General features: G+C 38.8%; 2 protein-coding genes and 1 long non-coding RNA gene across 8 annotated transcripts; 2 read left to right on the forward strand and 1 right to left on the reverse strand.

Annotated features, from left to right (window-relative positions):
• Window positions 1-1,364: 1,364 nt before the first annotated feature.
• Window positions 1,365-3,157, reverse strand: LOC116178483 (cytochrome b5-related protein-like). Its single transcript, XM_031497990.1, has 5 exons — window positions 2,812-3,157; window positions 2,372-2,763; window positions 2,133-2,321; window positions 1,864-2,079; window positions 1,365-1,814 (listed from the first exon to the last, which is right to left on the reverse strand). Exons 1-5 carry the CDS (start codon window positions 3,016-3,018, stop codon window positions 1,520-1,522), a joined length of 1,299 nt encoding a protein of 432 aa, XP_031353850.1. The 5' UTR covers window positions 3,019-3,157; the 3' UTR covers window positions 1,365-1,519.
• Window positions 3,158-3,271: 114 nt separating this feature from the next.
• On the forward strand, window positions 3,272-6,280 carry LOC116178484. Its single transcript, XR_004146853.1, has 3 exons — window positions 3,272-3,499; window positions 3,557-3,684; window positions 3,744-6,280. It is a non-coding gene; the product is annotated as an uncharacterized LOC116178484 (long non-coding RNA).
• A 144-nt stretch (window positions 6,281-6,424) lies between these two features.
• On the forward strand, window positions 6,425-11,058 carry LOC116178481 (cytochrome P450 9e2-like). Of its 6 annotated transcripts, none has more exons than XM_031497988.1 (7): window positions 6,425-6,667; window positions 8,657-8,734; window positions 8,784-9,006; window positions 9,054-9,549; window positions 9,592-10,033; window positions 10,085-10,348; window positions 10,397-11,058. In XM_031497988.1, exons 3-7 carry the CDS (start codon window positions 8,807-8,809, stop codon window positions 10,573-10,575), a joined length of 1,581 nt encoding a protein of 526 aa, XP_031353848.1. In that variant the 5' UTR covers window positions 6,425-6,667; window positions 8,657-8,734; window positions 8,784-8,806; the 3' UTR covers window positions 10,576-11,058. The 6 variants fall into 6 exon arrangements, with proteins under 6 accessions (XP_031353848.1, XP_031353847.1, XP_031353846.1 ...); XM_031497987.1 differs by having other exon boundaries at window positions 8,796-9,006; XM_031497986.1 differs by having other exon boundaries at window positions 8,647-9,006.

Here is an 11,058-nt window from a genome sequence, read left to right on the forward strand (position 1 = left end):
CTTTAAACATTTCCCAATTTTCCCACTTGTTCCTGTTCATTTCGTCCCTGGTTATTGCGTTTTTTTCAACCACCCCTTTCGCGTATGTTAATTTATCTGGTTAATTCCTTTAAATTTTTTGGGATGATTTGGATGTTGCCATTAAATTTCTTCGGTTTCTGGTGTAGCATGAGATCGGCCTTATAAATAAGGGACGGGGAAAAGGTCGTTTTTTTCTAGTTTTGCTTTGATTTTCCAATATCTGCATCGTGTTGGTTAATTCTCTTTTCATTCTTCTTCACTGCTTCCAGTTCACCAACCACAGCCATTACTCGCGCTCGGAAATGCTCATGACTTTCTTGCATTTCCAATATTGTATGATCTTGACTATCCACCCTCCTATTTTCTCCTGATCCTCTTGTAGTTATACCTTCTTCTCCATTTTCTCTTGGTATTCTTGTACACTTTTTTGGATTTTTTGTTCTTTTTGCTCTCTGCAATTTTAATTGGGATATACATATGGAAAGGAAAGTAATAAACATTGTAAGTATCAATCTTTAAGTTGAAACAATTTCTTTAGTGCTTGTTCACAATGGACATAAGCATAACAAAAACATAACAGATACATAATTCATAATGTTGAATAGTAGCAAACCAACGTATGTGTTCACAATGATTACATAATTTTTATTTTTTTGTAAATGTTTGCGTATGTTTTATGTCCTACCGAAACGGTACATAAAAAATACATAAAGTTGGGTCGGTTTCAACTTTACGTAGGTTTTATGAAAAATCTAGTGGAATTAGGTGTATTTCTGTTGGGTACAAAGACGCAGCTGTTGGTTTGACATTTCAGTTACTACGTCTAACGTCGATGACATCTCTTCTGCCAACATAATCTGGTTATTTTTAAATTGGTACATAGTTTTTGGCGCATTATTTCATAGTTTGGTGTGGTTTGGTCCTTCGTGTGTTGTTTTTTGATTATATCCAACACGACATGGAAAACGTATAGACGTCGAATTATTAATTAGTTTGGTGCGATTAAAACCCTAATTGTTTAATAAAGGGGACAAAAGATATAAGGTTAATAGGTGATCGAATAATCCTGGTGTATGAAAAAACCATATTCTTCATCATGCAGCTTCATTTCTAGACAAGCTTAAATTCTTAAATTCTCCCCTTTTCTCTCGGTCTCGATTTATAGGTCTGACCCACCAACGCCGTTTTTGTTTTGTAACAACTTTGTCTCTGTGTCTTCATAACAGTAAAAGCAATAAAACTGTTGAAATTTCCATCTCAGTGGCACACACATATACACCACAAATAATATTGTTATGTTCTTGACGTTTTGATTTGCGCCTACGCAGATAATTATAATCTTACGGTCACTGTGAACACTTTCTCCACCTGCGTAAAATTATGTCTTATGTCAATATTATGTTTTATGTATCTGTTATGTTTTTGTAACGCTTATGTCCATTGTGAACAAGCACTTACAAAAATTATGTTGCTACGTAAGATCACTATTACTACCATACTACGTGTTCCTTGAACCACGTGGCAGAAGGTGCGGTTCCTCTCTCAGTAATTGTCGGTACAGACCCACGAACATTTCACTTAGTGGCTTCATTTGGTTATCAATTCCAAATTCCTTCATGGTCTTTTCGAAGACCGGATACAGGTATTGTAAGGCACCGTGATCGATCGTCGGAAACAAGTGGTGAAGAGCGTGATCTCCAAATGTTGTAAGCACCAAAAATGGGTTTCCGGTCACCTCGCATCGATCGTAGGTTGTGTCCAACTGGTGAATGCCGAAATCTAACTTCTTTGCTCTGAAATAGTTTGTGGGGTAAGTTGGTTATTGTTTCCCACGTTGCGTACCTGGGCGCGTCGCCTTCGTGGAAGGCGTCGGGGTGATGGTGGGATGCACTAGTTCCAATAGCAGCAAAGACGAAGCTTGATACGGTAACTATAAAAAGCCACATCTTTAAAACGACCTGCAGATCTACCCCGCAAGTAAGGTACATTGCCAATGGGAGGGTAAACGGTATGAAATCTGAGATGTACACTTTTCTACTTTGGATCATGGAAATTATCCTACAAATACAGACTTTAGTAGACAATTCTAAAGTACTTATCCAGGTACTTGCTTGAACAGGTACGCAAGGAAGTAAAAGGCGACCCAAAGCAAAGTTATGGTCACGAACGATCTGCATTTGGTGAAGAAGGGCTTCTTCACGGGAAAATGTGGCGCTAATACCTCCCACGTGACAGCTTCTAAATCATAAATGGTGTTGGTGAACAAGTGGTGGCTTAATACATGGGAAACTCTCCATCCTCTAAAAAGGAAGTTGTCTAAAGTGTCAACACAAGTCACAACCAAAGCTACCTGAAGTCCATTAGGCACAAATTGAAGTAGTACATCCTGAAGTTGTCGCGCTTGTGGAAGTGATTGTGTGAGGCGATTGAACCGAATGTAAGTATGCAAGCGGAAATAACGCCGATGGCGAAGCTGGAAAGCTTACAGGCGCAAATCGCCGTGAGGAACGTCGCAACTACCAACGCGTCTGTCACTAGATCAGTGGTCCTAGACGTATTTTTGGGGATGGTTTTCAAAACCGGTTGGATGTTCCTCTTCAACGTGCGATAGAAGCCATCCTCTTCAAAGGTGAAGGGCGAATTGCGATGCTTAACGGCTTTGCGCACGTAAAACTTCTTCAACATTTGCTCTGGTGCCGAGGAAAGGTGGTGGGATTCGAACGCCTCCGTAATGTCTGTGCCCTGAAAGCGCGCACGTGGAGGTTGTGAACAAGCGTCGCGTGCTCCTACCTTTGTCATCTCCAGCCAGCTCGACCCGCCGGGGTGCGACTGCACAAATTCGCTTACGTCATACAAACCATCGTGGATCCGCCACAGTCCTTCGGCTCCATCGCCCTCTCGTTTGGCCTCGAACCACTTGTCACCAGTTATAAGCCCTGCGAATTTTTTAGGATAATTGGGTGTCAGTGACAGTTTAACTTCTGATGCGAGAGACATGGTCCACGCGACTGTGCAGATGTAGCAACTCGTTTATCAAGTTTTGAAAGAATAAGGTCAAAGCGTGATCAGATGAAAACGGTCGTATACCGGATTTTTGTGACAAACAAATATTTACTTAATCGTTGTGTGGTAATCATAGATTGTGATAATGTATTTCGTTAATATAACATGTTAATAGACTTGTATTGTAAAATGACAATTATTGTTAATATCATTACTTTTACGGGTCAAAATTGATAAAGATGTTTATTCGAAAAATGATGTGTAAGTTTAATTTTTGAGAGTAGTACTGAGTGTACCGTACAATGTTCGTCATACTAAGTGAGATAGTAACGCAATAATTGCGAATATTCCACATGTAGAGGGCAAATTGCTGTTGCATGTAGAACGCCATGTGTTCTTTTGCAATCAGAGGTTATCATCATTTCTATGACTGACCTATCACTTGGTCATACCTATTGCTTTTTATTCCAATTAAGTAGTATTAACAACGAGAATATTGACATTCGGTATTATAGAGTAGGGTTTTTTTTAGAGGGGGGGGAGGACAACTTCGAGTTACGATTTATTCAAATTTTACCATCAACATCGGAAAGGGAAAAAGTCTAGGGCAATATTTGATGATTGGAATCCAGTGACCTAACTTGGTCCAGCTGAGCGTTGGTGAGTTTGGTGGTCCTTCAATAATCGATCCAGGTCTTCTCATCATATAGCTCTTGCAGTGATATCTGGGAATTGTGACATGGTATTCCACGCATGACAACTAAGACAAAGACAACCTTTAACCTTAGGGGATTTCTAATTTTCTGCAAATTCATACAGTTGCGCAGCCTTTAAGGCACGTTCAGGAAATCATCTAGGAGGTCTAGGGGAGCAGATTCTTTCATCGTAAGTACGGGAGTGGCGCCGTGGTTCACCTCAAATTTTAGAGGATCCAGGGGTTCCCCAACAACTGCTGCAATTGTAGAAACACCTAGAGGAAGTGCTGGATTGATACAGTCAGGATACAGCGGCCAGGTTGAAATGAACATTGATAAGCGATTTGGCTAACAACGGGAACTTGAGTTCGTCAAGGTCTTTTCCTGGCTTGAATCCAATCCATAATTTAGTATTCATGACACCCTTGTCATGGTAGAAGTTCCTGCTTCCTGTGCACGAACAGTAGGCAAGATCTTCTACCATGCTCCAAAAATCGCATCCAAGAATGATGAATGAGGGTGTCATGAATACTGAGTGATGGATTATGATGTAACAGGTGGTCACTTTACCATGTCAAAAATAGATTTTGAATTTGCATTTTGTTAAACAGGAAAATTTACATATATACCGCTTCATAGCGAACATGAACAAAAGTATGTCTGGCGATAACAAGCAACATTTGGGAAGGCGAGCGCGGTTGCCACGATATCTTCAACCCAAAAGAGTTTCAAAGCTGAGCAGGTCCGTGCCGATTTTCGCGAACTGTCACGTACTACGAGAGGAACGCTGAATTTGAATTCTTAGTGAAGTTACGAGCGTTAGCACCCACAATTTGGGGTGCGTTTATTATTATTGTTACTATTGGTTTATTTCGCGTGTTGTGAGAAATTTCGCGGATGTGTGAAGATTCGTTGTGAGATTTTGAGAACCAGAACGTGCATTTATTGACAGTTGATAGTAGTAAAGAATTAGCAATTTAACTTTGGGTAAAAACATATTCAGTAGCGAGAAGGAGAGTTTCCTGCAGTTTTATGTGTGCGAATAGACAGATTACCGTAAATTACGGGATGAGATTTCTAGCAAGGTTTTTTTTTTATTTGCGAGTGGTCAAATATACCTGAAGGGACATTTTCCAGTCGAAGAACCGCTTTTCAAATTAAAAACGAGATTAAGTAAACTGATATTAAAATCATTGTGATAGCTTTGGATCGCTAACCGTAACGGCTGGTTAAAAGCAAACTTTTTGAAGTGAGTTAGTTAAGCAGCCTGATTTCTAGCAAAACCTTTTTATTTGCGTGTGGTCAAATATACCTGAAGGGACATTTTCCAATCGGAGAACCACCTTTCAAATTATAAAACGAGATTAAGTATGCAATGATTGTTTCGGATCGCTAATCGTAACGGCTCGTTAAAAGCAAGATCCCTAAAGTTAAGTGAAGTCTTTGGACATCGCAGTTGCTTTTCGGGTTTTCTGATGGTGAATCAGCCATTCAGGAAAAATCGTTCGTAGTCCTCAGATGAAGCCTTTCTCTCAAGACGGTTTATACTTTGCGTATAGAAAATAGGACTTGTTTGCAAGTAGGGCAGCATCTTTTTTACAGATTTTAGGTGCAACTCACAATTTCCACTTGCTCTTCGCATTTTTGAGCATCATAACTCCCTACAGCCACCTCCAATCCATTATATAGCCAATCGATCCAAGCAAAAACAGAATGAGATGAAACACTCGCTTAGTTGTATCATGACACTATTAAAATCTCCAATAAAATTGTTACGTTGGGCAAAGGTAATAAAATTACCTTGAGATAAGCACACGTTAAGTGAATACCAATCAAATATAATAATTACAATTCGATTGCATCGAAAACCAATATGTAAGCAAACGTAAAAATCAAGGAATCAACGAAAATAACAAAATATACCTTTGAACTTCGGGTCGCAACCTTATGAGCTCAGAAGGGTGCGTTATGCAGATCTGTTAACGATAAAACACAACAAGCATACAAAAGTGTTAGTGAATCGCGCTGCTACATAATATTGCGAAATAGCAATACTAACATGTGCCAATGTTGTCCAAGTAGGACAACGTAAAAGATAATAAAAAAAAAACTTTGAGTGAATACTGCTTAATTATGTAGCATACCTCGAATTGTTCAAATGCAATAATACTAATCCCTAAAACGATTCAATGGAGTCACCAAGACATCACAGAGAAAGAAAGAAATCACTCCCCCCATCACTAATCCCAAGAAAGGTAAGACCCTAGTCAGTAAAAGTAATGGAGTACCAAAAGACCCTTGCAAGTAATCAATTCAAAGGCAGAAACTTTACTGAAGAGGAAGTAGTACAACTGCGCAGACAAGATAAACATAAAGGAGAAGGAATAACATTGGAAACACTATGGAAGACACTGCGCGACCTCGGTCGGCGAGGCAAATAACTAGGTACAGTATTCAAGTTAAAGACGATTGTCACTCAAACAGATCTACATACTAAACAGAAGAAAAGTTAATTAGGCATCATCCGGCAGCGGGCACGAGATAAGAAAGGAACGGATACAGCGAAGAAATGGAACTATATTAGGTGCTTTCTACACGTTGCGTTGGAACTGGTTCAATAAGTCTTGCATGACGCCTGTCAATATGTTACATAGATTTTTTGCCTTCCTGTATCCTGATGTAATAATTTTTGGAGGTTTATTTACAGTTCGTTGCGTTTGTATCATTCAACCTCATAAAAGAACCTAAATCCAACGTATGAATAATGCACAATTTAATCAGTTTCGCACGGTTCACGAGCAAAGTTGTTCACAACAAACATGACGTTTCGTTTCTCAAGCGCCGGAAAAATTGGAGGTCATTTTTTTAGTTTGCACAAATTTAGTTCATGTGCCTCTATGATCTTGAAATAGTGTTTTTTGTTTGTTAATGCCAAAGAAACGTTGACGGTAAGAAATCAATAATACATTAAGTAATTCCCTACCTAAGATTTAGGGTTCCTTGCGTACAGGGTAACAGATGCGTGTTGTTGATGTCTGTCATGCGGATTTCGGAAACCATGACACGATAATGGTCAAATTAGGGAGGGAATTAAACAGTAATTCAAAAAAATTCCTATATTTTCTTGGTTAAAAGATTCTTCATAATGACTGTTAAATAATCTGGAATTTTCAAAATAAATATACGGAGTCAGATAAAAACTTATCGGATATAACACCTTGTATATTTAATCTAAAAAGAATTTTTTTCAAGAATAATAATATATCTAATACCAAACGAATAAAAAAAATTAAACATTGGTTCAAAATGATTCAAAATTATAAAAAATTTTTCAAATGGGTCAACATGATTTGAAATGATCCAAAATGATTTTAAAGTATTAAAAAAGTACGAAAATATTTTAGAAATTTTTGCATTTTTTTTAAATCGTTTGAACCTTTTTCAAATATTTTTTAATTTTATTGAATAATCCGTTTGCATATTCCTGGTGGTTTTAAAAACAAAAATTTAATTCAGATTAAATATAGAGGGTGTTCGATTTAAAAGAAGGGAGATTAACGCTGATAACTTTTTTACCGGATCCCGTATATTTATTTTGAATACAGCAGATTATTACGATCATTATAAAAAAAACCGTTTTAATAATCATTATTAAACATCCCTTGTAACTAACAAAATATAGGGTCATTCTGAAATTGATAACTTTTGTATTTTCCCCCTTATCTCTTAAGCGAGCATCAATTATAAAATGTTAATTTTGCCATTTTAAGTATGACCCAAAAAGAGCACATTACACCTATTTTACTTCCTTGATAGCACTCGCAATTACAGGGATACACTGCAAAAACGTCAAAAGTCGTCCCTCACGTTCTCTGTCCTCTACTACCCCTAATTCCCACAGTTAGTTCCATTACGTCTCCTAACAAACAGTTTTTTAACACGTGACCCATTTGTCTTGTCAATCTCCGATTATTTATCAATATTTTTGCAACATGCGCAACCAAATTTCTGTACCTACTCTCCACGTTTTTAATGCTATTTTGCTTTGCCAGCGGTATTATGAACTCCTTCGGCCATTCCCCACTTAGATCATTTTATAAATCTGTCAACTCTTCAACCCTTCTCCTTGCAACCATTTTAAAAAATTTACTGGAATACCATCTACACCTTCAGCCTTGCCATCTCCTCCAATCTGGGCTCGGGAATGCATTTTTGTAAGTATATAGCGACCGAAGCATCGGCCCACAAGCAAAGGACAAAAAATAGTATATTAGGAGACAACTCTTTAAAGCACGCGCAACGAATTTAAAGGCACGACGCGTAGCGGAGTGCCTCTAAATGTTGCAAGGGCTTTAACGACCAATTATACAGGTTATAGTATTTGTGATTATACCTGAAATATAATCTAAAAATAAGGTAAATAAAGTAAAAATTGTGGGAGGTTTATTCGCAACTCCACAATCGCCACGGAAATGTCACATGACGTTTGCTTATAAAAATCACAGTCTTTGTCAATAAAATGACTTCAGTTGAAAAAGATAATACACCGTCCATTCAAAGGCTGGTTGTAAAACCAGAATAAAAGTTGGTAGGTGCAAAATCCAAATCCAGTAAAGCCTATTATAATGAATCAGAAAATCAATAATGCCCGGCATATATGAAGGAGATCTTAAAGGTATTTTTAATCTTCTATCACTTGGTGCATTCATTCAAAACTTCAAGCAATGCTACGGTTAAGAAATGAAACGGATTTGGTAGTATACTCTAAATTACACGCGTTTGGGAAAGCTTCAAACAAAGGATAGGTATAAGCATAAGCCAAAGTAATCCTTTGCATTTACAGAAAGCGACTACTCGCGAATACTCTTTCTCCAATGCTAGTTATAAATACCTAAAATCGAAGCCAGGATTGCATCACAAATCGCAGTGTGTTTCAGGTGGAGAGGGTCCACATTTACAAAACGTAGAGTACTTGAGTCATCCAGCATATCAAACTACGCAGTAATCAACAAGTAGTAAGCAATTGACCATTGACACTACGATAATTTCCACTCTAAACATCAGTACCAATTTTAGACAAGCCGAATATGTTTCTACCCTTACTAGTGTGCTTCTTTGTGCTTCTCATATACTACACTCTGTTTAAGCCGTTAACTTATTGGAAAGATCGAAACGTGCCACACATAAAGCCATGGCCAGTACTGGGAAACGCCCTACCGATGCTGACCGGGAAACATTCGATCACAGAGTTCATCGAAATGATTTACCATCAGTTTCCGAATGAAAGGTGAGGCCTGAAAATTGCACCTGAAAAGGTAAGGCGTAAGTTTACAGGTACGTCGGCATTTTCTCGTTCCGCAATCCCCAACTGATGATTAAGGATTTAAACCTAGTTAAACGGATCGGAGTAAAGGATTTTGACTATTTCACAAATCGCACTGTGCAAATAACCGAAAAGGTAGAGCCGTTGTTTGGTAGGGCGCTGATTTCGCTGCTCGATCAGAAATGGCGCGACATGCGAGCGACTTTAAGTCCCACGTTTACCAGCAGCAAGATGAGGTTCATGTTCAATTTGGTTTCCGACTGCGCGGTGCAATTCGTTGACCATTTCCTGGACGAGGATGATGGGGATGTGATCGAGGTTGATACCAAGGACGTTTCCACTCGATTCACGAACGATGCAATAGCCACCGCCGCGTTTGGCATCCATTTAAACTCACTGGAGGACAAGACCAACGATTTCTTCTTGATGGGAAAGGACCTGAACAACGTTACAACTTGGCGTGCTTTAAAGCTACTTGGATACTCGATCTTTCCCGCGTTAATGAGGGTGAGCAACCTCCTTCCTGCACTTGTCTAATTTCTGTATTAGTTGTTAAAGGTGCCACTACTTCCCGGCAAGTATTTAGGGTTTTTCACGAACATCGTGAAGGGAAACATCCGCGAACGAGAGGAGAAGGGACTCGTTCGGCCGGATTTGATTCATATTCTGCTCGAGAGGAGGCAGGGCAAAGGAACAGATGAGGATGTGGTTCCTCCAAAGGAATTTGCAATCTCTAATGAGGTAGCTGTTGAAAGTCGGCGAATCGTGGAACTCACTGACGAAGATATTGTCGCTCAAGCACTAATGTTCTTTTTCGCCGGATTTGAGACCACCTCCACATTAATATGCTTCATGTGCCATGAGCTCGCGGCGAATCCAGATGTGCAGCAAAGGTTGCAAGAAGAAATCAATGACGTATTGAAGCGTTGTGATGGAAAAGTAACGTACGAAGCGCTTTTGAGCATGAAGTACTTAGACATGGTTGTATCTGGTAAGTTGCGCTGAGTTTGATTATTAAGAAATGGACGAGTGTGCATTTTAGAAACACTAAGGCTGTGGCCTCCTGGCATTTTACTTGAACGAGTATGCGCAAAGGATTACGCAATTCCATCCGACGATGGCCAACGCTCGATTACTGTGAAGAAAGGAGTTAGCGTTACTGTACCAGTATTTGCAATACACCGTGACCCGAAGTACTTCAGCGATCCAAACTCCTTTTCCCCGGAGAGATTTAGTGACCAAAATAAGTGCACGATTAAGCCATTTTCATACCTACCCTTTGGTGTTGGACCTCGCATCTGCATTGGTTGGTATTCCTAAAGAAGGTGCTAGATTGATCATTTTGCACTTGCAGCATCACGCTTTGCGCTAATGGAGACTAAAATTCTATTCTTTCACCTGCTGTCGAAGTTTGAATTGGTTCCTACGAAAAAAACAACCATTCCTATGGTTCTAACCAGAAAGAAGATTATACTAGCTCCAGAAAATGGGTTTTGGGTTGGTCTTCGTCGTAGAAGTACACCTTCACATTAAACATTTCCAATTTCCCTAGCGATAATTATTATTAAAAATGATTCAGTCGTCATATAATCAATCATGGAAATACAGTTACGAAACCAAAAAGAACATTGCGACATCCCCTCTTGAACAGTCATAAAGCGAGGGCACGCCCGCTGTTGAATGGATGCCTAAAATCTGCAAATATGTATAATTCTGTATTACACTTTAAAAAAACCTAGGGTGAACGGCATTACAAAAATTAAAAAAAATGGGATTCTATAGTCTCCCTAACATGGGGTTCTTTAACATTCCTACAACGTTCTTAGAGTCTTTCTAGAATATTCTTACAATATTCTTCAAAAGTGGCTTTTAAATTAGTTACATGTTGTGGAAGAAGTCCTAAATATTGTCCCACAAGTGTTTTTCAACACCAATAGTGTATATTAAAAGAGATACTTGTGTTGTTTAAATGTAACCTATAACTTTTGCATCATAAATAAAGCAAACGATGTATTA

The sequence above is a fragment of the Photinus pyralis genome, unplaced genomic scaffold, assembly GCF_008802855.1.
Source record: "Photinus pyralis isolate 1611_PpyrPB1 unplaced genomic scaffold, Ppyr1.3 Ppyr1.4_LG8, whole genome shotgun sequence".
Classification (NCBI taxonomy): domain Eukaryota; kingdom Metazoa; phylum Arthropoda; class Insecta; order Coleoptera; family Lampyridae; genus Photinus; species Photinus pyralis.